This window comes from Notothenia rossii, assembly GCF_949606895.1.
Source record: "Notothenia rossii genome assembly, chromosome: 9".
NCBI classification, from domain to species: Eukaryota; Metazoa; Chordata; class Actinopteri; order Perciformes; family Nototheniidae; genus Notothenia; species Notothenia rossii.
The window spans coordinates 47,834,109-47,860,464 of NC_136907.1; the positions used below are offsets into that span (position 1 = coordinate 47,834,109).

Here is a 26,356-nt window from a genome sequence, read left to right on the forward strand (position 1 = left end):
TATTTGCAATGTAATTACATACACGCTCCCCTTGACAGTGAAACGCCACGCGTGAGGTTTAGATTATTTCCCTCTCTCAATCCAAATTGAACTGTATGGAATAAAAAGGCACATTTGTCTTGTAGTAAATAAAAAGGGCGACCTGGAGCCAATCCTGCAATTTCCCCACAGGTAAAAGAGTTGAAAACCCAACCCCTGCAGGGGGGTCTGGGGGGATTCTCCCCCAGGAGATTTTTTGAAATACTAACATCAAATACACATTCTGGTGCTCTCTTGAGAAGAAAAATAAATAAATATATATTACTACACGACATATTTAAAAAAAATGAATGCCATTTTAGTTTTTTGTTACTTTGTTCTGAAAGCTGAACCTGCCGCTCCTCACAGAGAGGAGAGGGAAGAGGCTGTGACAATTACTTTACATTATGGATAAGGGTGGATAGCCCCCATTGTTCTGTGTGTCAAAATAAAAGACAGACCACACACCAATCAATCATCAAACCGTGGGGTCTTATAGTTGTACCGATGTATATAGAGATGTACTGCAGCAAAAGTATTCTCCGTCGGGACTTCCTGCATCAACACCACGCCGTTATCGTTATTCTGATTGGCCAGAAGAAATGATCAAAGATGTTCTATTGAGAAGACGATCACTACGTGACAAAAGTTTTCAACACCGTTTCTAGTCTTCGGTATTTCCAGACAAGTGGCTACTGAAATCAATCTTACTAACTGCTGTCTGTGCAATTTACTCCGCGCGAGTTGGTAGACTTTGTTTTGCTTACTTTAACATCATTTTTCATGGTGGGGCTAAGCCATTTATTGGTATGGCTGTAGCCTACCCCAGTCATACCCTGACCGCAAATACCTCATTCCTTCTGTCCAGTGGTGTAGTGGGGATGTTTTTACTGGGTGGATGGGGTGGTGGGTGGACGGGAGACACTCGCGCTCGTGAACTGTCAACATGGGGGGCTTGGGAGACCTCTGTGTCGCCTGTCGGCGCAACTTACATGATGCTGTCAGCGAACCGATCCGGCCTTTCTGCGCGACAATCACTCAAATGCGGGACATAGTCTCAATGTGTGGGACGCGGGACAAATAATAAAAATGCTGTGTGTGCAGTCCCGCACAGTGCGGGACACCTGCTCACCCTACACACACGGTTCTGCCCCTCACACACACACGCTTCAAATCAAGTTGCATAAATGCTTGAGCTACATTTTTATTATAATTACTGTGAAATCTGCCTATTACGTTTTCGTCATTAATACAACAAACGCACACTTGCAACTGATAACACTAGCAATGATTTTAGATGTATTAGACTATTAAAAAAAGAAATCATGCTTCAAATAAGTGGGGGTACGGCGTACCCCCGCGCAGTGGCGGCGGCAGAGATTTTCTCTAGGGGGTGCTGTGGGGTAGCTTGACGTTTCATAGAGGGTGCTCAAACATTAAGGGTTTCCCATTAATGCACCAGCGCTACAGTTGAATTTTCTACTGCAACACTCCCCACGCACACACAGTGTACCCGCGACTGTTACAATGAAGGCTCGATAATCAGCTCACGGCGTATAGGTGTAAGCAGGGCTATTTTTATAGGTGGTGTGTGGACCTCACCTCCTCTAGGAGGGTCCTCCCGGGTGGGGTCCCGGGAGATTTTTTTTTAAATATTGAAGTTAAAAGCATCAATCTGGTGCACTTTGAGAGCAAAATGAAGAGATCTATGGATACATCTCTCAACATACATATGAAACAGAACTGTAAACAGATTTTCTATTTCTTTATAGATATTTTACAAATCACTCCCCTTTTAAAACAAACCGTTTGAGACCCACTGAGATAACTAGACTAAAGTTAACTATCTAAACACTGAGAGTCCTTTACTTCACCTGAGCTGAGGTTATCTGAGACTCTCAGTCTGACAGGAGGAGAGAGTTCTCCCTCCACCGTGTTGTTGAAAAAGCTCCTTATATCCGTTAGCTTGGCTAGCTAGCACCAAATGCTAACCACACCGATCTCCGGTAGATACCCACCAGTGCGCGAGAGCTCTCTCTCTCGCTCGCTTGCGCGCGCACACAAAATGGCTCGTGCCACACACACACACACACACACACACACACACACACACACACACACACACACACACACACACACACACACACACACACACACACACACACACACACACACACACACACACACACACACACACACACACACACACACAGAGAGCAGAGCTTGAATGAAACACAGAGACCCAAGTAAGCCACAGTACTCACGAGGCCTATTATGTGCATAATCCCTCTCGCTTTCAGTTGGTTTTGATTGAGTGTCCACACGTGCACGTTTAAGGACTAAAAACGATCCATTTGTCACTTTGCTGTTAGCAAATAATTTGGGGCTCCAGCTAACAGGAAGTCACTCAAGTGTCACAAAGTAATTTAGCCTATGGGTAGGTAAAAAATCTAATGGGTGCTGGCCATTGGCCTGATCATATCACCTGTGTTGGCTTTATGTTTTTGGTCAAACATCTTTTTGTTTCACATTTCCATTGATGTAATCAATAATCTTTCTGATTTAATTTAATAAAAATAATAATATAAATTTTCGAAAAAAAAAACAAAAACATATTTCTAGGGGGTGCTTAGGGGGTCCATTGGCAATCCTGGGGGGTGCTTCAGCACCCCCTAGCTCCCCCCTGGCGCCGCCCCTGCCCCCGCGTCCAACGCCCACTACACAACTGCTTCTGTCTACTTATATCTGAAATGCTTCTCGTTTTGCGCTGTCCTCCCGTTCAAATGAAATCGCCGCCAATAATATTTCCAAGCTCGCGCCAGGGGGGGGAGGGGTTACAAGGCTCGCGTCTTGTGCTGCATTCACTTGCACTCGGACATTAGAGATTTTCTCTCATAAATGTCCGATGAGCCACAAGTTATCTTTCAAAACAAATCTGCCAAATGGGGTGGCAGCTGGGGTGGCAAGGCATTTTTCTGAGGTGGCAGCTGCCACCCCGTGCCACCCCGTAGAACCGCCACTGAGTCCACGCCCACCCGCAAGGTATTTATACCGGAAGGAGGCCCGCTCCCATACAAAATAACTTTTCTTCAGCTATTCATAGAACCAGTGGGGCCCAGCGCTTAGAGGGCTGCGCCATTTACTCATAGAAGCTGGGGTTACAGTAGGTAACCTCAGTTCTATTTAGTAAATGGCTTCGCCCTCTAAGGCTATCGCTATTGGGTCAAGGGCGAAGCATGATGTAGTCTGCGCCCCACTGGGTCCGCCTGGCACTAGAAGCACAGACATACCTGCTCAATATCACCCCATGCCTGTTGTGCCATGCGTAATGGCACATCACCGTCCCTGGAACATAGCTAAATATGCCTATCTTCCCTGACGGGATGAAGGCTGGGAACAATACATACGGGGAGGGAACAGCAGCTCTCTGCGTGCCAGAAAGGAGAGCGCCCAGCTGGATCCCTGACGTCACTCACTCTGACAAGACACTCCGTACAGGGTGTGTCAGAGAGGAATGGGAGACATCCCTTAAATACAATTGAATAAATGAACAGGGGGAAGACCAAGATGCAGCAGTGCAAATGTCTTCCACTGACATTCCTCCGTGCAAAGCCGTGGAGGAGGACATTCCTCTGGTGGAGTGCGCATTGATGTTCTCCGGGGGATCCACCCCATGAGGAGACATATGCCTGTGACACAGCTTCACACAGCCAGTGTGACAGCCGTTGTGCAGACAGAGGCTGCCCGATCGAGCGCTCTCTATAATGCACAACCATGCGCTGAGAATGGCGCAAGGCAGCCGTGCACGCCACTAGCAGGACAGCGCACGCACAGGACAGAGGAGATGAGACGCGGCTTCTTCCTCCGACCTGTGAGGAGGGGGAAAGAAGCCATCCAAGGTGATCACTCATGACTCTAACGAGCTTGTGATGACCTTTGGCATAAAAGCCGGGTTAGGGCGTAAAACAGCTGAACTGCCATCTCCTTGGATCCGGAGGCATCACGGAGTCACAGAGAGAGCAGACAAATCACTCACCCTTTTCGCTGATAGAGCCAAAAGTAATACTACTTCTGCTGACAACAGTTTAAGGGGAACCTGGTCTAAAGGTTCAAATGGGGCTTTGCTTTAGTGCGCAGAATACTAAAGCCAAATCCCACTGAGGCGCCAGTGCGCGTGACACAGGTTTGAGTCGCCGTACTCCTCGCATAACACGGCTGCTGCGCTCAGCGAGCCCCTCTGTTCAATTCGCCGGGAATATACATTGCTCTGATGAGAGCAACGTGTGTGCGCGCCCAGAACAGCAGCTGCCTGGCTGCGTTCAGAAGCTGCGCAGATCGTACTCCTCCCTGGCGATTGAGGTAGGCTGCTTCCATAGCCGTGGCATGTTGTCTTTGCAAATTAACACATGTTTGATTGTACAGCAACGGGGCGACTCCCCTGTTCTTTTCCGAGATTTAGAAAAATAGCGGAGTAAAAACCGCGCAAGACACTGTTCCTGGGATGACAGGAGTGTTTATTGTATCCCATGGAACTGCTGGGGGGGAGAGGCTTCTCTGTGATGTGCCGTAATGGTCGTCATGGTGATGAGCCACGCCATTACCGCCGCTGCCCGTGAGGCAAAAGGGCTGCGAGGGAGTTTCCACACGCTGCATTTCACTCCGTCTCTCATCATGAGGCGCGTACACGCCCAGGGGATGAGAGGTGTGTGCATGCTTCCACACGAGGCGTTATAACGGTGCTCGTGGGTTATTATGACCGTGTGTAGGAGGCATATCTGGGACAGAGGAATACCGCGAGCTCTGCAGTTTATAAACCAATAGGTTAAAAACAGCAGGCTTCTGCAGCGGATGAACCACCTCTGGAGTGTCCCTGTTGGAAGAGACCCAGGGGTATCATCATGTGACCAGCTGACGCCAACGCAGAGCAGCTGCGTCACGGAGAGGGGTGTGGGTTGTGACACGCCGGAGGAGAGCTGTTAGTTCCTCCACTCGCTGCAGCGAGAGCCGTGCTCTCATGCTGGCTGAGTTTAATTCCACTCCCAGATAACGATTGTCTGAGAGGGAAGAGGACAGCTCTTCTTCCAATTTATTATGAAACCCAGGCTTTGACAGATGCGATACGAGATGTACCGTCTGTAAAGCAACTTCCTCTCTGGAGCGAGCCAGCAAATAGCAGGTCGTCCAGAGAAAAACCACACTCTCATCCCTCCTCTGTGTAGTGGCTCCAGCCTTCTTTACACAAAAATGCGAAGAGCCAGGAAATATCCGAACGGCAGACGATTGTCTGGTCTGATATTCCCTGAAATGAGAAAACGCAGGAATTTCCTTTGTTTTGGGATGATGGGTACGTGGAAGTATGCATCCTACAGGTGGAAGTGAACCAGTCGTCCTGGTGAACACATTCCAGCACCTGTTTGATCGTCAGCATGTGGAATACTGACAGATCCAGGATGTCTCATTCCCCCAGTCTTTTTCGGGATTAGAAAAATAACGGGAGTGAAAACCCCTGATTTTCCTCCCTTTGAGGAACCCTGGAAATATCCTCTTTCAACAGGAGTTCCAGCGGCTCAGATTGGAGCGCAAGACATAGCTTCTGGGAGGACAGGAGTGTTTCCTGTATCCCATTGAACTGTGGGGGAGGAGAGGCGAACTGCAGGATGTATCCATCAGACACACGCGCTGCCACTCTGAGAGCGGGCGCATGTGCTCGAGATGTGTTTTTGGTCGTCATGGTGACGAGCCACGCCACGCCAGAGCCCCTGCCGCCGCTGCCCGTGAGGCAACCCAAGGTGTGCTTGGACCAAAAGGGTTGCGCGGGGGCCTCCACACGCTGCGTCTCACTCCGACTCTCATCATGAGGCGCGTACACGCTCAGGGGATGGATGGAGGTGTGTGCAGTGCTGCCCACATGAGGCGTTAACGGCGCTCATGGGTTTATTAAGGCCGTGTGTGCCGCAAGCTCTGTAGTTTATTAACCAACAGGTTAAAACCAGGCTTCCGCAGCGAGCCCCGCTGTCTACTAATCAATAGATTAGTGGCAGCCGGCTCAATTAGCGCGCTCTGAAATTTATTAACCGACAGGTTAAAACCAGGCTTTAGCAACGAGCCCTGCTGGCTATTAACCGACAGGTTATAGGCAGCTGGTTTACACAGGGCGTGAGGCAACCCAAGGTGGGCTTGGACCGAAAGGGCTCCGCGGGGGCCTCCACACGCTGCGTCTCACTCCGACCCTCATCATGAGGCGCGTACACGCTGAGGGGATGGATGGAGGTGTGTGCAGTGCTGCCCACATGACGCGTTATAACGGCGCTCATGGGTTTATTAAGGCCGTGTTTAGGAGGCGTATCTCGGACAGAGGAATGCCGCGAGCTCTGCAGGTTATTAACCAAGGTTAAAACCGGCAGGCTTCTGCAGTGAGCCCTGCTGTCTACTTAATCAACAGATTAGTTGCAGCCGGCTTAATTAGCGAGCTCTGCAGTTTATTAACCGATAGGTTAAAATCAGCAGGCTTCTGCAGCGAGCCCTGACGGCGTGGCGCTGCGGGCGCTGCCGCTGGGGGCACTCACCCTGGAATACTGCTCATTCCCCCGTTCTGGCTTCTCTGTGATGTGCTGTAATGGTTGTCATGGTGACGAGCCACGCCATTGCCCTCGCTGCCGCTGCCCGTGAGGCGAAAGGGCTGCGAGGAAGCCTCCATACGCTGCGTTTCACTCCGGCTGTCATCATGAGGCGTGTACACGCTCAGGGGATGAGTGGAGGTGTGTGCAGTGCTGTCCACATGAGGCTTTATAACGGCGCTCATGGGTTATTATGACCGTGTGTAGGAGGTGTATCTTGGTGAGAGAAATGCCGCGAGCTCTGCAGGTTAATAACCGATAGGTTAAAACCAGCAGGCTTCTGCAGTGAGCCCTTCTGTCTACTTAATCAACAGATTAGTGGCAGCCGGCTTAATTACCGGCTCCGCTTCCTCGGAGGCTCTCGCGGAGCAGACCAGGAGCGGGGGAGCCGCATTCCCCTTTGACTCGCCGCCGGGAGACCCTGTCTCTGGGGTGGCGGCAGTGGCGGAGCTGGGGAGTGGCTGGGAGTGGCCACGGCCACCCCCAGCTGAATCCTGGCTACCTTATTGGCCACCCCAAACCCCCTCGCCACGGGGGCCTAAACAATTTTAGAACATTAAGAAAAAAATGTTTAAGTAACCTTTCATCATTCATCAATAATTAACATTAATAGGACGTTATATTGATAATGTACTCACTAAATTTACAATTCATTTAACTTCTATTCTTCCAAAAGTTAATTATCCAAAGCCTCTGTACACCCCCTTCTATTTACATGTAATGGTTTGGTCCTGCCTCCAAACTCGGTGCAGCACCGTTGGCACTTTCTAGCAGAGAGTGAGAGCATGTTAGGAGCAGGGACGGTAGTACTTAGGTGTGAACCATGTCTCAACGACTCACAAAGTCAGGCTTACAAAAGAGAAAAGAAAGGAGAGAAAGAAAAGAGAGAGGGACTAAAGGGCGACAGTATGTCCCCCAGTTTTTCAAAAAAAAGGTGGGTGTGGTCTATGAGTGGTGGAAATATGTCTGTTAGCTATGGATGCCATCTAAGCCAAAATTAAATAAATAAATAAATAATTAAATAAATACATATATATATAAATATGCCTATGAAATAAATTCTGAAATAAATAAATGAGGCAATAAATATGTATACATGTACATTTAAATACACATTTATTTATTTCATGGGACTTTTATTTCATAATGACACATTTATTTATTTCAAGAGACTTGTATTTCATAATGACAAATTTATTTATTTATTTCAAGAGACTTTTATTTCATAATGACACATTTATTTATTTCAAGAGAATCGTATTTCATAATGACATATTTATTTATTTCAGATGACTTGTATTTCATAATGACGCATTTATTTATTTCAGGTGACTTGTATTTCATGATGATACATTTCATGATGAGACATTTCCATTCCTTATATGCAAATGAACGGGGCGTGGTTAGCTCACAGATCCAGAGACCCAGACCAAAGCAACAACACCACACTGACTCCTCGATAAGAGGAAGAAAATGGAGGAGAAGGACTATAAGGCAAACTACTAAATTCTCAGAGTCAGACATCGCATGTAATCTGATACTCTAAATTTCACCCGCCAGAAATGTTCACTTCTTCTTCTTCGGTGTAAATTGTCCATTGGAAAACCAGTTGACTTCTTCTTCTCTCGGTTTTTTGGCGGATTGCAAACAACTTTAAGGTGCATACCGCCACCTACTGTACATGAGTGTGAATCATCATATCATTCCATCTCTTAACTCATGGACGTATCTATGATCTAATCCAAAAATAAATAAATAAAAAACATAATAAATAAAACAAAACAAAACAACAATCTATGATCTTTCCTGACCTAATGTTAGAAAAAAAACCTACATCTAAATAAATATATCATCTAAAATAGATGCATTTGATTTAAAAATAACAAATATAATTCAAAATGTAAACAGCAACAAAGAAATTATAAACATTATTTTTATTGTTAATATCCATTATCTTCTCTGTTATGTATCTTCCGGTCTTTGCCAATCTGGCCAGCATTTCTTGGTCCTCCACGTCTTTCTCGTACAGTCACTGCTTGAAGCAAACTGAAAATAAGAAACAACAATGTTTTAACAAATCGTATAAAATTATGTGATGATAGAACTGCAAACAGAATAGCTGTAACTTTAACAAAATAAATAACTCAGTTACCTCTAATCATTAACCCATGTTTGTTTCATTGAGTTAACTCTGTGTGTTGCTGCTAGCATACATAACACCTGACGTGGAAACGTTACTCGTGGATGGGGATACAGAGCTACTAGAAAGACAGTCGAACCCGGTGCATTTCTCCGTCTGAATGTGGTGCACTTTTGCTAAATGTTTAGACAAATAGCTTGTGTTACCGCCCTTACATGCTAAATTCTTATTGCACTTTTGGCAACAAGCATTTTCCACCTCAAGACCAAGCCCCCAGGAAGTGCGCCGGACTCCGAGGAAAATATTCGTTGTGTCCAAACGGCGGTACTACAATTTCCTTATCAGTCTGTGACGTCGACCGGCCCAGAAATACTTTTTCCCCTTGACTAACATGGGGAAAGACACGTCTGTAAGTCGGTGGATAATTTTTTTTGAAACTAAATAAACTACACAGTATGAACTATTGTATAGCCCTAGAATCATTAAGTCCTTAAAGTTGTAAAATGCACTAAAAGCCGAATCTAGATTTATTCTCTCTCTCCATTCTTTCTAGTGAGCCGAGAGTGTGTGCTCGGGGGGCGGGGCTTAAGGGGCGCATGCTCTGTGAGCGCACAAACGGGTTCTTCTGCTCTGACAGCCAGGCATGCTGGGTAATCTGTGATGTTTCGCTCTCTCAAAAATTGGGCCATTTTGACTTCAAGCGCCAATGAGCAGCTCTCATAGGAAAGAACGAGACCCCGCCTCCGACGCTGTATCCAGTTCTTATTATACATCCATGCTCAAGACGGGTAACATAACTACCCTCGGGGCGCTTAGTTCTCTCCGCCGTGTGTGTGTGTGTGTGTGTGTGTGTGTGTGTGTGTGTGTGTGTGTGTGTGTGTGTGTGTGTGTGTGTGTGTGTGTGTGTGTGTGTGTGTGTGTGTGTGTGTGTGTGTGTGTGTGTGTGTGTGTGTGTGTGTGTGTGTGTGTGTGTGTGTGTGTGTGTGGCAGGTTCTGTGTGTAAACTGCCCCACCCCCTCGCACACCGACAGGGGAGAGAGATCTCTCGTCTGGATTGGAAAGATCGAAAATAAATCATAGACGCACTTTGTAGTCTTATTGCATATTAGAAACGGAGTTGGCGACAGTAAGACTGCGATATAATGTTTGTGTAGATATAATACATATGACATCTATTTTTTAAATGTCTCCAGTACCGATAAAAAGATTGATAACGTTGGACCTTAACGGTACCATGGTCTTTAATAATTCAGCGACGGGGCCCGTTAATACTGGGGCTCGGTACCCATCCCTAGTTTTAATTATTACATCATCAATATTACATTTCAAATAACAAAATACTTGGTATCTCAAAAAGAGCAAGTTGCTAGTGCTGCTACGAACATACCTGGTGATGGTGGTGGCTCTTCGCTGCAGGATCTGGTCGATGTCCTCCTCGCAGGAGCGATTGCCTTCGTCGTTCTCGTCCATGATGGCGGCGTAGGCTCCTTTCCTCAGCAGGTCCTCAATCTCCTTCTTGGAGAACTGCTGGACCTGCTAAAGGCGACGCAGAGAGACATTTACACAAGTGGATTTAGAAAACTCTTTTCAAAAATAAACTAAGCGTACTGCAACAGCGACTGACCCAAAAATGACTTGGCATCTAGAAATATGTTGCCTTCTTTGTTCCCACTCATGCTCTGCAGGACGGCACGGTCCAGCCCAAGCTTCAGACTAGCTTTATCCAGCATTTCCCTCTCATAGTTTCTAGTGATCAGACGGTACACCTCCACCGCCTTAGACTGGCCAAAACGATGACACCGAGCTTGAGCCTAAAAAATTAAAAGAGGGGTCAAAAGAGCATCATGTGCAGCTGCTGTTCAACGTTTTTAAGCATTAAATGGGAAAATATACACTTAAAGAACAGAGGGAATAAACGGAAAGACTGTTGTTGTTGTAGCCCTATTGAACTATCTTTAGGACAGACAGAGCAGATATATATATATCGTACCTGCAGGTCATTTTCAGGGTTCCAGTCAGAGTCTAATATCACACAGGTGTCCGCAGCAGTGAGGTTCACAAGCTCTTGATCAGGTGTTTGATGTGGGCTGGCATGATCCTTTCTGCAGCGATAAATAAAGAAAACAAAGAAGACATTATTAATAATAGTAATGATGGTAACAACAATAATATTAGTATAACTATTTATATAGCACTTACACAATTGCAAAGTGATTTTCACAACAAAAATAAAGAACAAAACAATAAAAAAACTAATGATTATAGGAATGTTCAGAGACAAAGAAATGATAAACATTCTGAGAGGCCGAATACAAAAGGTAGACTCAATGGCTCTTGATGACATCAATGAGCAGTCTCAAAACATGCTGCTGTATCAAAAGAAATAGGTCCTGATTTCTTCTATTTAGTGTTGGATGATTTGTTGTATTGATTGCTGATGGATGTTAAGATATGTTTTACGATTAAAACAAAAAGATTATTGTATTTTTAATCAAAAAGTTTACAAATCGTAGTTTTAATAAAATGACTAGCAATATAGGGTTTATTCAACAGCGGTGAAGCATTAAGTTGCTAAATTAACGTACACTGAACTGTAAAACTTACCACTATTTAGGAAATGACCTGATCAGAAGGATTGACTAGCAAGACAGCATAGAGGTGGAGGAGGTGGTCTCTGTCATGTACAATCATTGGTAGATGTTACACCTGAAAGAAAGATAAGGAAATAAGAGCACACAGGAGGAGAAACACCTTCTTAAGTAAAAGACCAAATCATGTCAAGCTTTACATCTTTCAGTCTTTACAATGCACTGTTGGAAATGACATTCCAAATGCTAAATTCAAACTTAATATCATAAATAACTGGGTACCAAAGTGTTTTACCTGATAGAACACGTTCCGCACGGAGCAGTAACCATCCGGCTCGGCCTTTTGCTGCATATCATCTCTTCCCTCTCCACTGTTTCCAGTAGATCTCTACTGCCTCTGTCCAATAAAACAGAAATGCCCCAAAACAATCATATTAAAAAAGTTAAAAACAATAACTTGTTTTTGGAATTCAAATGCATTAGAATCTCACCTTTTTCCTGGATGTCAGGAAGGCGTTCCCTTCAAGTCCGCAACCAGTCATAGCATAGGAGTTCAAATGCAAAGCCTGAACGATGACAAGAGCGAGACTTACATTTTACAAAATAAATAATACCAGAGCAGTGTGTACGACATGCAGAGAGCAGATCAAATCCATGACATACTCACACACTTTGCTGATGTCCTCATCTGATAATGATGTTTCATTTTTAGCAGCAAAGTAACATTACTCAAGGTATATGTTGGACCCAACTCATGTAGGCCTACTGTATGTTTTGCATCTCCTCAACAATGGTCTGTATAGTTGAGTAGAAACAAACTGTCCCTACAGTTTCAGGTAGATTAACAAAGAAAAGTTTGCAATGAAGCACAAAACCCCTCTTTGTATTAAGCTAGCTGCCACAGAAAGTACAGCTTAACATGCTAACCTGGTAGAGTTAGCTAACGTTAGCTAACTTCATGTCCAACTAAAAACCTCTAACGTACATTACATTGACGATTTTAAACACAACTTAACTCTCTCAACTTGTAAAATAACGTTAATTTAACATACCCTTAATAACTACATCACGTTTTTCAGGGGCAACACAAACTGCAGAAAACGTTAGCTGCTAACTGTTGTTAGCTAAGACAGCTAGCTCGTAACAATAGCCTCCTAGCAAACTTAATAGTTAGCTAACGTTAGCTAACTTCATGTCCAACTAAAAACCTCTAACGTACATTACATTGACGATTTTAAACACAACTTAACTCTCTCAACTTGTAAAATAACGTTAATTTAACATACCCTTAATAACTACGTCACGTTTTTCAGGGGCAACACAAACTGCAGAAAACGTTAGCTGCTAACTGTTGTTAGCTAAGACAGCTAGCTTGTAACAATAGCCTCCTAGCAAACTTAAGGTTACGTTAACATTAACTTAACGTTGTAAGAAAGCAAAACGAACCTTCGAGAAATATTTTACTCTCAGACTGGGTGTAATTGTGTAGCGTTGCTTACCTCCAGAAGGACTTTTAGCTGTTTCCCAGTGGAGACTAGAGAGAGCTTTCAGAGCGGTTGCTCTCAGAAGAGCAGCATTGGGCGGACCAGATAAGACCAGAGAAGAACCAGTTAAGCACCAGAAAAGCACAAGAATGGTTCTTGAACCGGTTTGGTTTATTGGCAGTTTGCAAACCACTTAAGAGTACTGGAGTGTGAAACAAAAGCTATTGAGTCAGTATTGTGGTGCTGTTGCTTTGGTCTGGGTCTCTGGATCTGTGAGCTAACCACGCCCCGTTCATTTGCATATAAGGAATGGAAATGTCTCATCATGAAATACAAGTCACCTGAAATAAATAAATGCGTCATTATGAAATACAAGTCATCTGAAATAAATAAATATGTCATTATGAAATACGATTCTCTGGAAATAAATAAATGTGTCATTATGAAATAAAAGTCTCTTGAAATAAATAAATGTGTCATTATGAAATAAAAGTCTCTTGAAATAAATAAATGTGTCATTATGAAATAAAAGTCCCATGAAATAAATAAATGTGTATTTAAATGTACATGTATACATATTTATTGCCTCATTTATTTATTTCAGAATTTATTTCATAGGCATATTTATATATATATGTATTTATTTAATTATTTATGTATTTATTTATTTATTTAATTTTGGCTTAAATGGCATTCCATAGTTAGCTACGCGTAGTCCATTGTAAATAATAATTGTAATGTTTTTTTTTTACTAAGCTGACATTAAGTACTGTTAATATCTATACAGGTTTTTAATTTCACTCCTCTTTTAGCTGTCATTTAGTAAATGCAGGTACATTTTTAGCAGCTATTCAAACTAAATCAGTTGTCCCTCCCCCTGGTGCCAGGACCAACAGATCCATCTCTAGGCTAAGCAGCCCTGTCCCCCCATAAGTGTTATATTTTCACAGCTCAGTGTCAGTAAATATTGTGCAGTTAGTATTGGACTACAAGATAGATGCAAGCCTGTACAGGTAGAGTTATTTAAAGCATAAATGAGTGGGTTGGGTTCTGGAGGTGTGGTTACAGCAAGTGTGCTTGGTTAGCGTGGCCTGGGCCTGGTGGTGGGGCCCAATGTGATATATTTTCATGGGGCCCAAAATCCCTGGAGTGTGTGGCCAGAGGGCAGGACCTATAAACACATTTACTACCCAATAGCATTGCCTTACAGGGTTAAGGGCTATTGTTTATTGTTATTTACTTTAAGATGTTTACTCTTAACCTATCATTTAATTTAAAAACTCTTATTTAAATGATGTGTGTGTGTCTCTGTATTCCTGATGATACACTGAGAGAATGAGCTCATAGTGCTGCTGATCATCATAAGCTAAACAGTCTGTATATTGCATTACATTTGTATAATGTAAGCTTCTTTGATACTTTGCCTGCGGGAATACGAAAAAAATAGTTAGATATACTGAATGTTATTTGATCTATTCCACCACTTAATCCCAAATAATGTAGAGGTGTGTTGAAGGTGCCTTAAATAACCCCTTATTTTATAGTGAGATGTATTTTTATGTTCATATAATAGTGATTTCAATGCCACCCCAAAATGATCACTGCTTCCATCCTGGCCACCCCACTGAAAATATCCTGGCTCCGCCACTGGGTGGCGGGGGAGCAGAGACGTGGGATGGAGCCCCTGCAGCCGCCGAAGGGCGAGTCTGGCGCCGAGGCGGTTGCTGTGGGCGTCTCTCCTCTTGCGGCCTCCTGTGGCCGCGGCCGCTGCGGCGTTGTCCCCTGCGGCGTTGGCCGCCAACCCAGCCCCCTGCTCCGACTCTGTCTCCCCCGTTCGGGGGAGAGGAGGGAGGGGAGAACTGCACGGTGAACCATAGAGGGAGACGGGGTAGGAGTCGTCCAACTCCTGCCCGACACTCGGCTCCAGGGACATGCTGCCGTCCACGTGCTCCTGGACGGGCCAATCGTCCTCCTCGGCCGCAGCAGCTAGAGCGTCTGCTCTTCGCTTCCTGTCGGCTGATGGGAGATGGCACAATGTGAGCAAGCGACCTGCTGGCTGAGAGCCGCGTCCGCGTGCTCTGGTCCCAGGCAGGATTCGCACATTGCGTGCTGGTCATAGCTCATGATATATCCTGAGCCACATGAGGGACAATTTCGGACGCAGTTGTTGCTCATGATGTTTAATGGTTCTGTGCTTCAGTAACTGCCGAGGTTTGCTGAAGAAAAGAGGGAGCAGATTGCCGGGCCTCCTTCCTATTTATACCGGAAGGAGGCCCGAGGGCGGGGCCCACTTTGCGGGTGGGCGTGGACTACAAGTGTTTCAGTGTTGCGCGGGTGCGCAGGGGGATTACCCAATAGCGATAGCCTTAGAGTGCGAAGCCATATACGAAAAAGAACGGCCCGAGTTTACTTCCTGTCGGTCTTCTTCTGCACTTCCAGTTAGTGTTTACTTCCTGTCTGTCTTCTTCTGCTGTTCCTTTTCGTGTCTGCTTCCTGTCTGTCTTCTTCTGCTGTTTCTGTTAGTGTTTACCTCCCTTTCCTTCTTCTTCTCCTAATTTCTCTGATGTCCAGCGCTCTGTATTTTCTTCTCTTGCACGTTCGTTTTTTTTCTCTTCTTGGGACACAACGGCTTTTCCAACAGCCTCTGAAATTTCCAGATTGACCAATCAGAATCAAGTATTCAGCTAAGCCAGGGGTCTGCAACCTTTTTGACCAAAAGAGCCATTTTGCTCCTTTTTCCCAAAACATTTTTTGTCTGGAGCCGCAAAACATATTTCATAGCTTGATGGCTAATACATTTGTATTTATTGTTATATCAGACAAAAACTACAGTTTTTTTTGGCATTTATTAGGCTATTTATTACATTATATAAAACTGTTAACCTCTAATAAGAAACAAAGAACTCATATAAGGAGAATTACAAATAATACACAGGCCTACTTTAAAATAAATTAAACACAGCACTAGCGGAGTCCTCTAAGCATCTGAAGGGGAACAAATATTATTAAAATGGGCCCACTTTGAAATAAATAAAACATATAGCTGCACCCTAAAAAGAGTTAAAGGTGGGGTAGGTAAGAATGGACAAACCAGCTCGAGTGCGCTAGAATTAGAAAATACACAACCGGAAAAAATAGGCCTCTTCCTTCAGACTTCCCTCCTCCTCCAACACACACGAACGCGCACATGACCAATGAGGGCACGAGATAAGTTTGTGCACAGATGGAAGGCTGACAGGCAGGTAGGCCATCCAGTTATTTTAGCCGGGCCGGCTCAGATGATTGGTCGTGCTTTTTACAGCGCTACGGCTTCCAGAGATTAATTTTTGTATGTATTTATTGTCAAAGCATTTAATATATTCATTGCTATCGGGACGTTAAGAGCATTCCATGGAATATAACAAAAAGTGTTTTCTGAAATAAATGACATACCCCATTGAATTATGACTGAAGATTGTCAGCTGTCTTCCTCTCCCGTGTTGTTCCTCGATACGTAAAGGCTGCAGCACCGTTGACAACTTCTCTCTACATATCAAACATACCGGTAAACCAGCATCGTTTGCTGTGAAAGCATATAACTCTGTCCACACAGAATTAAATCCTGTGTTCCTCCGGTACTTTTCTTTGATTTATCCATAGTTCGCTCATCAAGCCGGGGGTCCCCGCGCGAGCGCCTCCAAGAAAAGGCGCTCGCGCGGGACCGTAGCAGGATGTGACGCATATTTTAGTTGACCTAATTAAAACCGTTTTGTTTTTTATTTATGTGTCACAGTATCACCTCAAAGTACGAAACATTTTCAACCGTGCAACAAAATATAAATAGTAGAGATGTCCCGATCCGATCACGTGATCGGAATCGGGAGAAAAAAAATCGGTGATCGGGATTTTTTTTTTTTTTTTTTTTAAATACTTTTTTTTAAATTTTGTATTCAATGTTACAAAACAAAAATGACAATTTTCAAGTCTTAAAGTCATCCTGAGGCCTTAGTTTTGGTTTCCAATGACACAACATCTTGTATGTGTTGCTTCTTTGGGGCTTGTTTTCATAGACCTGGTTGCTTATTTCTCTTAAATCTGGCAACAGAGTGGGCAGGGCGCAGTGTCTAATTGTAGCAGTAAGCTAACGAGTACTGATAAGCTTTATTTTGTTTTGATCCAATGCTGCACAACTGAACTGATCCAATGCTGCTGTGAAAGAAAGAAGCTATATCCATGTTGGATAGAATATCCAATTTAAATAAAAAGATAACCTTAAGGGACAACTTGAATGCTTTTTTTCTTTTTTTTCTCTTAATGCATTGCATAAAGATCGGATCGGGAAAAATCGGTATCGGCAAATTGTCAAAATCAAATAATCGGAATCGGATCGGGAGCAAAAAAAGATGATCGGGACATCCCTAATAAATAGTCCTACAAATACTTTTATTTCCTTCTTATTTTTGTCTAAGCTCAAGGGAGAGGGCTTAAAGGGTCGCGGGTTGCCGACCCCTGAGCTAAGCTATGTATAATAAAGGTGGATATTAGTACAGATATAAGATTGACAAGACAAACCATCAAAACAATTCCAGTAACACATCTCTGTCCATGTACCATACCTGCAAAATAAAACAGAACCAAATTAAATCTAACCAACCGATTACTTTTGCCTAAGTATTTTCAGAAAAGAGGAGTCAGTTTGTGTTTTATGTCATTTTCTGCCACTAGGGCTTTCTCAATTAAAACAAAATGTGGACGTTTTGTGGAAAAATGTTCGAGTCCCACAATTGCCACTTTAGGAGGTTTCTCCTCCACTCCAAAACATTTTGTGCTAACTGGGGTGGCAGCTGGGGTGGCAAGGCTATTTTTTAGGGTGGCAGTTGCCGCCCCATGCCACCCCGGTAGATCCGCCCCTGATTTGCACACATACCAGTAAAAACACAGAATAAAACCGTCAGAAATAGCTTTAACAAAAGAAAAAGGAGAGCTAGAGAAAATAATTCAAACCCTGCTTATTTTTGTAGCTTGACGCTCGTGAACTATCAGCAGGAGGGCGGGGGAAGCCTCGCTGCGGGGAAGCAGTGTTTGGACCTGTCACTCAGCGCAACTTATGATGCCGAATTTAACAAACACATTTAAATAATTGATTTAAACGGCATAATAATAAGGACGATCGTCCGTTCTGTGATTCTCCAGAACACACATGTTATGATATTAGGGTCATGCAGAGTGAAATGAGGTCGCTGTCCCTTTAAGAGAGAGAGAAAGAGGGGTGTGGCTTGTGCATGTGTGTTTGTGGATGGTAGAGTGACATTGAGGGAACGTGTGTATGTTTCTGGTAGTGATGGGAATTCCGGCTCTTCTTGGTGAGCTGGATCATTTGGCTCGGCTCACCAAGAAGAGCCGGCTCTTTTGGCTCCCAAACGGCTCTTCAGTTTACCACATATTATACCTTTTATAATTAAATCAAATGTAGCCCTGTTTTGACTAATGAATGATGTATAGGCCTATGTGTACACATATATCACTTAAATTAATCAATCCATCCTTTGTAGCCTACTGAAGTATTCAAAAGTAAAAATTATATGTTTAATATAAATGATTTGCTGTGGCCAAATTTTTTCATTGCATTTACAGACCCTTGTAACTCTCTGATACCACCCCATGAATGCACTGAAAAAACAGATAGCAACACCTAAAAACTATTTAAAAAAAGGGGCTACTGTATCGACATTTTAAAATTATATTTAAAGAAAAGGCCGATTCTGTGAGCTGCAGCTGACCACGCCCCCCCGCAGGAGAGGGGAGCGTGCTCTGAGATCAGCTGCTGGGCTCTCAGAAGAGGGGGAGAAAAAGGGATCTCCCTCCTCCCTGTTTTATTCTTTTCGAAGTAAGAAGAGAAGTAGCGGGGCAGAAACCCTCCTTTTTACGCATGCGGTCCAGACATAGGCATCAAACGGCGATACATATTCAGTTGATATTTACTTTGGCATTAGGGCAGGGATATCTAGATACTTTCCAAGGTTTGACATAATGAATTGTGCTACTTTTAAAGAAAGCAACGATGTTTTCAAATCTGTAATCAAAAAGCTCCTCAAAAACACTATCGAAGCAGTTCCTGCCGTTACGACGTTAGTTCAAACAGTAACAACGGACTATTTTTCTTTAGCGGATGCATGTCAAATTAAATAAATACGACTCTTTTTTAAATGAATAAAATAGTTTTCTAAATCCATAAAAGCATTTCAATTAATATTGGGAGTCATGTCGTTACTTTGTTGAGAATGTGGCCATGTAATAAGCGAGATAATGTGCACATTGCATAATGTGCCTTCAGGCCGATCTAGATCCCTCCGCAAAAAAGAAGAAGAACCGGCTCGTTCGCGGGCGCGAACCGGCTCCCGTCGTTCACGAACCGGCTCCCGTCGTTCACTTAAAAGCGCCGGCTCTTTGAGCCGGCTCGTTCGTGACCGACACATCACTAGTTTCTGGAAGTGAAACGAGGAAGCAGAAAAACAGAGGTCTGTGATGTATTTTGTGAAACAGAAGAACAGCTAAATAAATGCAACGGCCTCCCAAGAAGAGCTCGCCTCTCTCCAGTCATTTAAGCTAAAGTGGGTTATTGAACCTGAAGCTTGTTGCTTCTGCCCTCCTCGACTACGGTCTGGGAGCCGACAAAAAAAGTTAAACACACAGATGGCCAGTCCGCCGTAGCATATTATTTCGATGAGAGATGAGCAGATCGCCACTGGCTTTCAACTAAAGACACAACCACGCAAAAACTGCGGCATTTGTACTGCTCCTTATGGGTAGGCCTACTGCAATTTGTGAAGTGCTTTCCTCCGTGGTGAAACGATCAGCACTGCACCACGGAGGAAAGTGGCAAAAAGTCACCAGGGGCCTCATTTATAAAGGGATATACGCTCAAAAAATTGCGTACGCCAGTTTCTACGCAATGTTTGCGATTTATAAAATACTAAGTTGACGGGAAAACGCGCGGACCTCCGCGCAAACTCTAATGCGTACGCACTAAGCACAAAAACAGGAGAGACGAGAAACTGCGACACCGTTGGGAGAAGGAAGAATGGAGAGAAATATGTGGAAATAATACCATAAATAAAATGTTACCTCTCATTTATCATATATGAAGAATTCATTTTTCAAACATTGATCAAAGCCAATCTTAAAATGATTTAACAAACGCCTGTTTGAGACTACTCAGTGCACACAAAAACATAAATTGGAGAAATAAAAAATACGGATATGTTATTTAAAACCACCTCGAATATGTTGTGTTAATGTTCTGAAATGTTTTCTCATAAATGATACGGTAAGCACTGCATTGGCGGTTCTACAGGGAACGTTGTGGCTCATCGGACATTTATGAGAGAAAATCTCTAATGTCCGAGTGCAAGTGAATAATGCAGCACAAGAGCCTTGTAACCCCTCCCCCGGCCCTGGCGCGAGCCTGGAAATATGATTGGCGGCGATTTCATTTGAACGGGGGACAGCGCAAAACGAGAAGCATTTCGGATTCAAGTAGACGGAAGGAATGAGGTGTTTGCTGTCTACAATGACAGAGAAGAGCCTGTCAAGTTTGGCTGTAAGGCAAGGCAAGGCAAGTTTATTTATAGCACTTTTCTGTACGCGACAATTCAAAGTGCTTTACAAAACAAATTAAAATACTTTTTAGGAATACATACAGTAAAAATACATATAATGGCATTTTACAACAGGCATTACAAAGCAAAGATAATAAAATAATAAAAATAAACACCACAATACATGTTTAAAAGGCATACTGTAGTGCGAATATGAGCAGCTCAATTAAAAGCAGCCAAAGAGATATATTTTTAGTCTCGATTTAAAAATAGTAAGCGTTTCTGCGGACGTGCATGATTCAGGCAGTTTGTTCCAGATTGTCGGGGCATAATAGCTAAATGCTGCCTCTCCATGTTTTGTTTTTACTCTCGGAACCGATAGCAGACCCGTCCCAGAAGACCTGAGGCACCTTGATGGCTCGCAATTATGTAGGAGTTCAACAATATACTTTCGTTCTAAACCATGTAATGATTTAAAAACTAACACTAGTAGGCTACTTTAAAATCAATTATTTGGCCGACTGGAGGCCGATGTAAAGATTTCAGAACCGGACTGATGTGATCCACTCTTTTAATGTTAGTGAGGACACGTGCAGTGGCGTTCTGAATCAGCTGCAGTTTTCTGATGGATTTTTTTGTCAGCCCTGTGAATACACTATTGCAGTAGTCGAGTCTACTAAAGATAAAAGCATAGAGAAGCTTTTCTAAGTCCTGTTGTGACATTAGTTTTTTAATCCTCGATATGTTCTTCAGGCTGTACTCAGCATTGAATCAAAATGCACAATAGCTTTAAATCTTAATAAGTTTGTGAGGCGTTTTGCTGAGCAAGATGGTAATCGCCGTATTCAGCTGTATAGGCATGCCAACTTGATGCTCTGCTCACGGATGACTCGATGAGCATACATAACTGTTAAGATGATGACCTTATGTGGATATATATTCTTTTTCTTTGTGGGGGTCTGCCCCAAAAAAACTGTTTTAAGTCCTGAGAAAGTCAAATAAGGCGGTGTGTAAAACTACACTGCCCAGCCAACAGAAAGTAACCACTTTGATTTAACTAGGCCAGTAGGTAAGGACTTTCCACTGGATAATAACTGCAGCGATGTATATGTTTTAGCTGAATACACGTTTTTTAACCCTAACTGATGCAGTTAGTCATTTCTTTAATGTTTGTTCTTTCTGATGCAACGTCAAGGTTGTAAATGTTTGCAATGAAGTCGTGGGGCGCTGAACTGTTCTTTTGATTATTTTGATATATGATAATAATTACTTGTCTTTCAAATTTGAAGGAGGGTGAGCAAGCATATTGTGGAACATCATTAACTCCTCCAAAAAATATAGTTTTTTAAATAATAACACTGAATATGTGAATCATAACAGTGATTGACAGCTAATATCATATCAATTTAGACAAACATCGACGAGACAGTTAATTAATATACTTATTGCAGCAGTCTGCATAGATTTGGTACCCCTTCTGGTCTAAGAGTGAGATAAACTCATTCAGTTAAAATTCATTAAATTAATTCTGCCACCTTATATATTTATATTTAAGGCTTTACTGATGTGCCACAATAATGTCACCAAATGTTATTGAGTTAAAATATCAATATTGTGGCTTTCCAAGTTAACATTAATTGATATGACTGCGATTAAATCAGTATATACTTCTGCCAGGGGATGCCACCCCTGAAATTCTCCCGCCACCCTCTTGCCACCCCATGAATATTTGTCTAGATCCGCCCCTGGTAAGCAGGAGGACAGAATTACGTCTAAACTGACGCCGTTTTGCATTTCTATAGGTTGTATACGAGCATGGTTTTATATACTATCATGTTTAATCATGTTTTATGCCGTTTGCTAAGACTTGATAAGTCGCTCATAAAAAAACAGGAGGTATGGAAACTAAGAACACCATATGTGGTAAATTGTACAGCTAATATAACGCAACACATTAGTTGTATTTCCTTGAACTGGTGGATATAGAGTTGCTGCAGTGGAGACGATGCGCACAGCTGATCGACAGCTGGGACACATACCACCAAATACGAAAACATAATTCAGATCCAGTCCTCATGACTCCTCTCCGGAGGGATCCCCCCGATCATTTCTTAGAGTTTCTCATCAAGGGGGTGTCTTTTTTGTCATTAACCTTTTTCGGACCACTTATTTATTTATTTTGGTGACGATCTGACCTCCATGCTGCTACTCTGGTTCAAACTGCATCCACCAAACAATATGATTTATCTCGACCTCCCCAAAATAACCAACATCTGACACGGTGTGAGATGTCTTTTTTAGCTGTTCTGTCGTCATTTCCTGCTATCTTCTTCATAAAGTCAGTCAAAATGAATGAATGAATGGACGTTTCTTTGACTATTTATAGGCAAATATGGGCGTTACGTGAAGCACGCAAAAGCTGCACCGCATTTCGAGTTGATTGTGATTTATAAAGGGAAACCGGAGTAGGAAGTGCTGTACGCACTTTCCTCACCGGTACTGTTGGGGCAGAATCTCTGCTCCGCGCCGTTCCTATATGAGCGGGTTCTCAAAAGAAGGAAAAATTCAAAGCAGCCAGGATAAGGGTTAAACAATAATCTGCTTTAATGGTAAAACATACAAATACATCACCGAATCATGAAGCACTCTGCAGAGTAGTCCGGGCTCAGGTTTCTACCACCGTGTGAGACAGGTCTCAGGAACGGCCAGTCAAAAACAAGAGCCCCGATCTTCAAAATGATCACAACATTTATACACAGAGTTCACTTCTGAGCGAGCTAGACAGTGAGTTGGCAGTATTCCATTGGTCGGTTTCCCTTCTGGGCGGGATCCCAGGTAGTAAGTCAGTTTGTTGATTCCATCTGTTGCTTCTGTGCGCGTGTGTGTGTGTGTGTGTGTTTCTGTCCCTCTGCCCTTAGGCAGATCCCCCAATCAATGATTTGGAGTCATGACAGAGGACTCTTTGACAGGACACATACTCATTCCCCCTAAACATCCTCAACACACAAACATCGTATCATGTATCTTTAACAGAAGTTAATTGTTCTTATCGCTTAATGGCTTCCCTGAACTTCCCTTCACCCCAAAGTCAGCTTACTAGGAATGAATACATTTTATTGATAAGCTCAAAAGGACCTCTATCTCATTTACTGATGGGTGACCCAAGTCTCAAGGCCTGCAGGATGTGTAGGAGATAAACATTAATTCTACAAGACTTTAACTACATTATCTGAAAATGTATCCGGGACTTCCCCTGTTAATTGCAAGGACTATTGATAATTAACAGAGAGGCCCTAGGGGCCTCTTCTTGGTATCTGCTAGGCAGAAGTCACTCAATGCAGAAATCACAAGTTTAACACACATTCTATATAAGGTGACATTAAAATGAATATACCAGATTGAACTTTCCTGCCATAACACGTTACTTTAATACTTCAAATAACTCAAATAATACTTCAGTACGCAATGTTTGGTGAAACTGAACATTTCGGAACATTTCTGTACCTATTTTTTGGATTTCTACAACGTAAGCAACCTTCCCACGTGAATCCTACGCACAACGTTATAAATGAGGCCCCCTGGAGTTAAAGAGAGCGGGGCTGCGTTGCGTGCATGGCTTCCTTCTGCAGGTAACGGGGAGACGCGCTCTGACGGCGGTCTCGTTCAGGATCCAAAAATACAATTTAAATATTTTTGCACACTTATTCCACTTATTCCTAGTGTGGCACTGGTTACGGTGTGGCACGCGTGCCAGGGGTTGCCGACCCCTGGACTAAACTAATATACTGTAGCTGTACAATAAATTGATGGTTGAGTGAGAATGGCATAAAGGAGAAATCTGTGCTGTACCAGATCTTACTTACCAATTTTTGGGGAAACAAAGTACTTTGCAAATATAATTCCGTTTTTATACAGTGAGGTAAATGGTAAATGTGCATGCATGTCGTTCAGTATGCGTTTACAGGTGAATACGTCTGCATTTCCTGCCAAATACTCTCAAAAAGATTAAAATATAATTAATGCAAATAAACTACTTCTACTAATAATCATAATCTATTCAATAATATAAATACTATATTATTTTATTATGATATACACTGAACAAAAATATAAATGCAACACTTTTGTTTTTGCTCCCATTTTTCATGAGATGAACTCAAAGATCTAAAACATTTTCTATATACACAAAATAACCATTTCTCTCAAATATTGTTCACAAATATGAAAGAATCTGTGATAGTGAGTACTTCTCCTTTGAAGAGATAATCCATCCCACCTCACAGGTGTGGCATATCAAGATGCTGATTAGACAGCATGATTATTGCACAGGTGTGCCTTAGGCTGGCCACAATAAAAGGCCACTCTGAAACGTGCAGTTTTGCTTTATTGGGGGAGTCTGGGGGGGGGGGTCCGAAAACCCTAGGGTTAAACCCTAACCCTAACCCTAACATGTCACCCATTGAGCATGTTTGGGATGCTCTGGATCGGCGTCTACGACAGCGTGTTCCAGTTCCTGCCAATATCCAGCAACTTCGCACAGCCATTGAAGAGGAGTGGACCAACATTCCACAGGCTACAATCAACAACCTGATCAACTGTATGCGAAGGAGATGGGTGACATGTTAGGGTTAGGGTTATTGGACACCTGTGCATAATCATGCTGTCTAATCAGTATCTTGATATGCCACACTTGTGAGGTGGGATGGATTATCTCGGCAAAGGAGAAGTGCTCACTATCACAGATTTTGTCTTATTTGTGAACAATATTTGAGAGAAATGGTTATTTTGTGTATATAGAAAATGTTTTAGATCTTTGAGTTCATCTCATGAAAAATGGGAGCAAAAACAAAAGTGTTGCATTTATATTTTTGTTCAGTGTAGTTGTAATATAGTCAAGACAAAACATGCTTATGACATGCTCAAAAGCTGATATTTCTTAAATCTGTATTCAAATGTAGTTCCCTCTGTCAGCAATGTATCAACAACTACACAAAGATGTCTCTCAGTATTTCTCTGTGTTGTGGTTGACATGATGATGACTGTTAGGAGTTAAGGGGAGAATAAGAATAATGCAAGATTTCTTTTCAGCACTGTAGCCAGGCTGACAGAGAGCCACAGCTCAACTGAGCCTTCTATTCCCATAGCACTCAGTAGTAATGATTTTATGTGCTTTTTTAACGATAAAATTGTTACTCTTAGAAACAAAATCAATGACCTCTTGCCTTTGACCAGTATAGTGTTATCAACAGCTCCCGGAAACGTAAGTTCTAATAATATTACACTAGATAGTAAACTAGAATGCTTTTCAGCCATAAACCTTGAACAATTAAATTCAATGATTCTCTCTTCTAAACCATCAACGTGTATCTTAGACCCGATTCCAACTAAGCTGTTAAAAGAAGTTTTTCCATTAATTAGCACTTCTTTATTAAATATTATGAATATGTCTTTATTATCAGGCTATGTTCCAAAATCATTCAAAGTAGCAGTGATAAAACCGCTTCTTAAAAAGCACAACCTCGATCCAGAGGTTTTAGCCAACTATAGACCTATTTCTAATCTTCCGTTCCTCTCAAAAATTCTTGAGAAAGCAGTCGCAAAACAGCTGTGTGATTACTTAAGAAACTATGATTTATTTGAAGATTTTCAGTCTGGCTTTAGAACACAACATAGCACAGAGACAGCTCTGGTTAAAGTCACAAATGACATTCTAATAGCCTCTGACAAGGGACTTGTCTCTATTCTTGTCTTGCTCGATCTTAGTGCTGCATTTGATACTATCGACCATGATATCCTATTGCAAAGACTAGAGCACTTAGTTGGCATACAGGGAACTGCTTTAGGCTGGTTTAGGTCTTATCTATCTGAACGCTCTCAGTTTGTACGTGTCAACGATGAATCTTCCATGCAAACCAAAGTTAGCCATGGAGTG

At 42.8% G+C, this 26,356-nt stretch overlaps 2 protein-coding genes across 7 annotated transcripts in view; one reads left to right on the forward strand and one right to left on the reverse strand.

The window, feature by feature from the left end:
- LOC307019891 (cadherin-12-like) overlaps window positions 1-26,356 on the forward strand; it is a 224,746-nt gene that overhangs the window by 58,412 nt on the left and 139,978 nt on the right. The window lies entirely within an intron of this gene.
- LOC307019248 (chromodomain-helicase-DNA-binding protein 8-like) lies at window positions 7,784-13,269 on the reverse strand. 6 transcript variants are annotated; one of them, XR_013802610.1, is made up of 8 exons: window positions 12,863-13,269; window positions 11,855-12,187; window positions 11,659-11,760; window positions 11,380-11,481; window positions 10,766-10,877; window positions 10,400-10,586; window positions 10,163-10,311; window positions 7,787-8,681 (listed from the first exon to the last, which is right to left on the reverse strand). XR_013802610.1 is itself a non-coding variant. In XM_079649984.1 (7 exons), the coding sequence occupies exons 5-7, from the start codon at window positions 10,415-10,417 to the stop codon at window positions 8,576-8,578; spliced, it is 270 nt and encodes an 89-aa protein (XP_079506110.1). In that variant the 5' UTR covers window positions 10,418-10,586; window positions 10,766-10,877; window positions 11,380-11,481; window positions 11,659-11,760; window positions 11,855-13,264; the 3' UTR covers window positions 7,784-8,575. The 6 variants fall into 6 exon arrangements, 2 of the variants coding, with proteins under 2 accessions (XP_079506110.1, XP_079506109.1); XR_013802611.1 differs by having other exon boundaries at window positions 7,791-8,681; window positions 11,855-11,929; window positions 12,810-13,261; XR_013802612.1 differs by having other exon boundaries at window positions 7,791-8,681; window positions 11,855-11,951; window positions 12,031-13,261.

What these genes read in the sequence shown, in the direction of transcription:
- LOC307019248 (XM_079649983.1), bottom strand. An exon ending in AGAGCCACCACCATCACCAG is followed by an intron (nt 8,682 to 10,162) that starts GTATGTTCGTAG and finishes TCTTATTTTCAG; the next exon opens with TTTGCTTCAAGCAGTGACTG.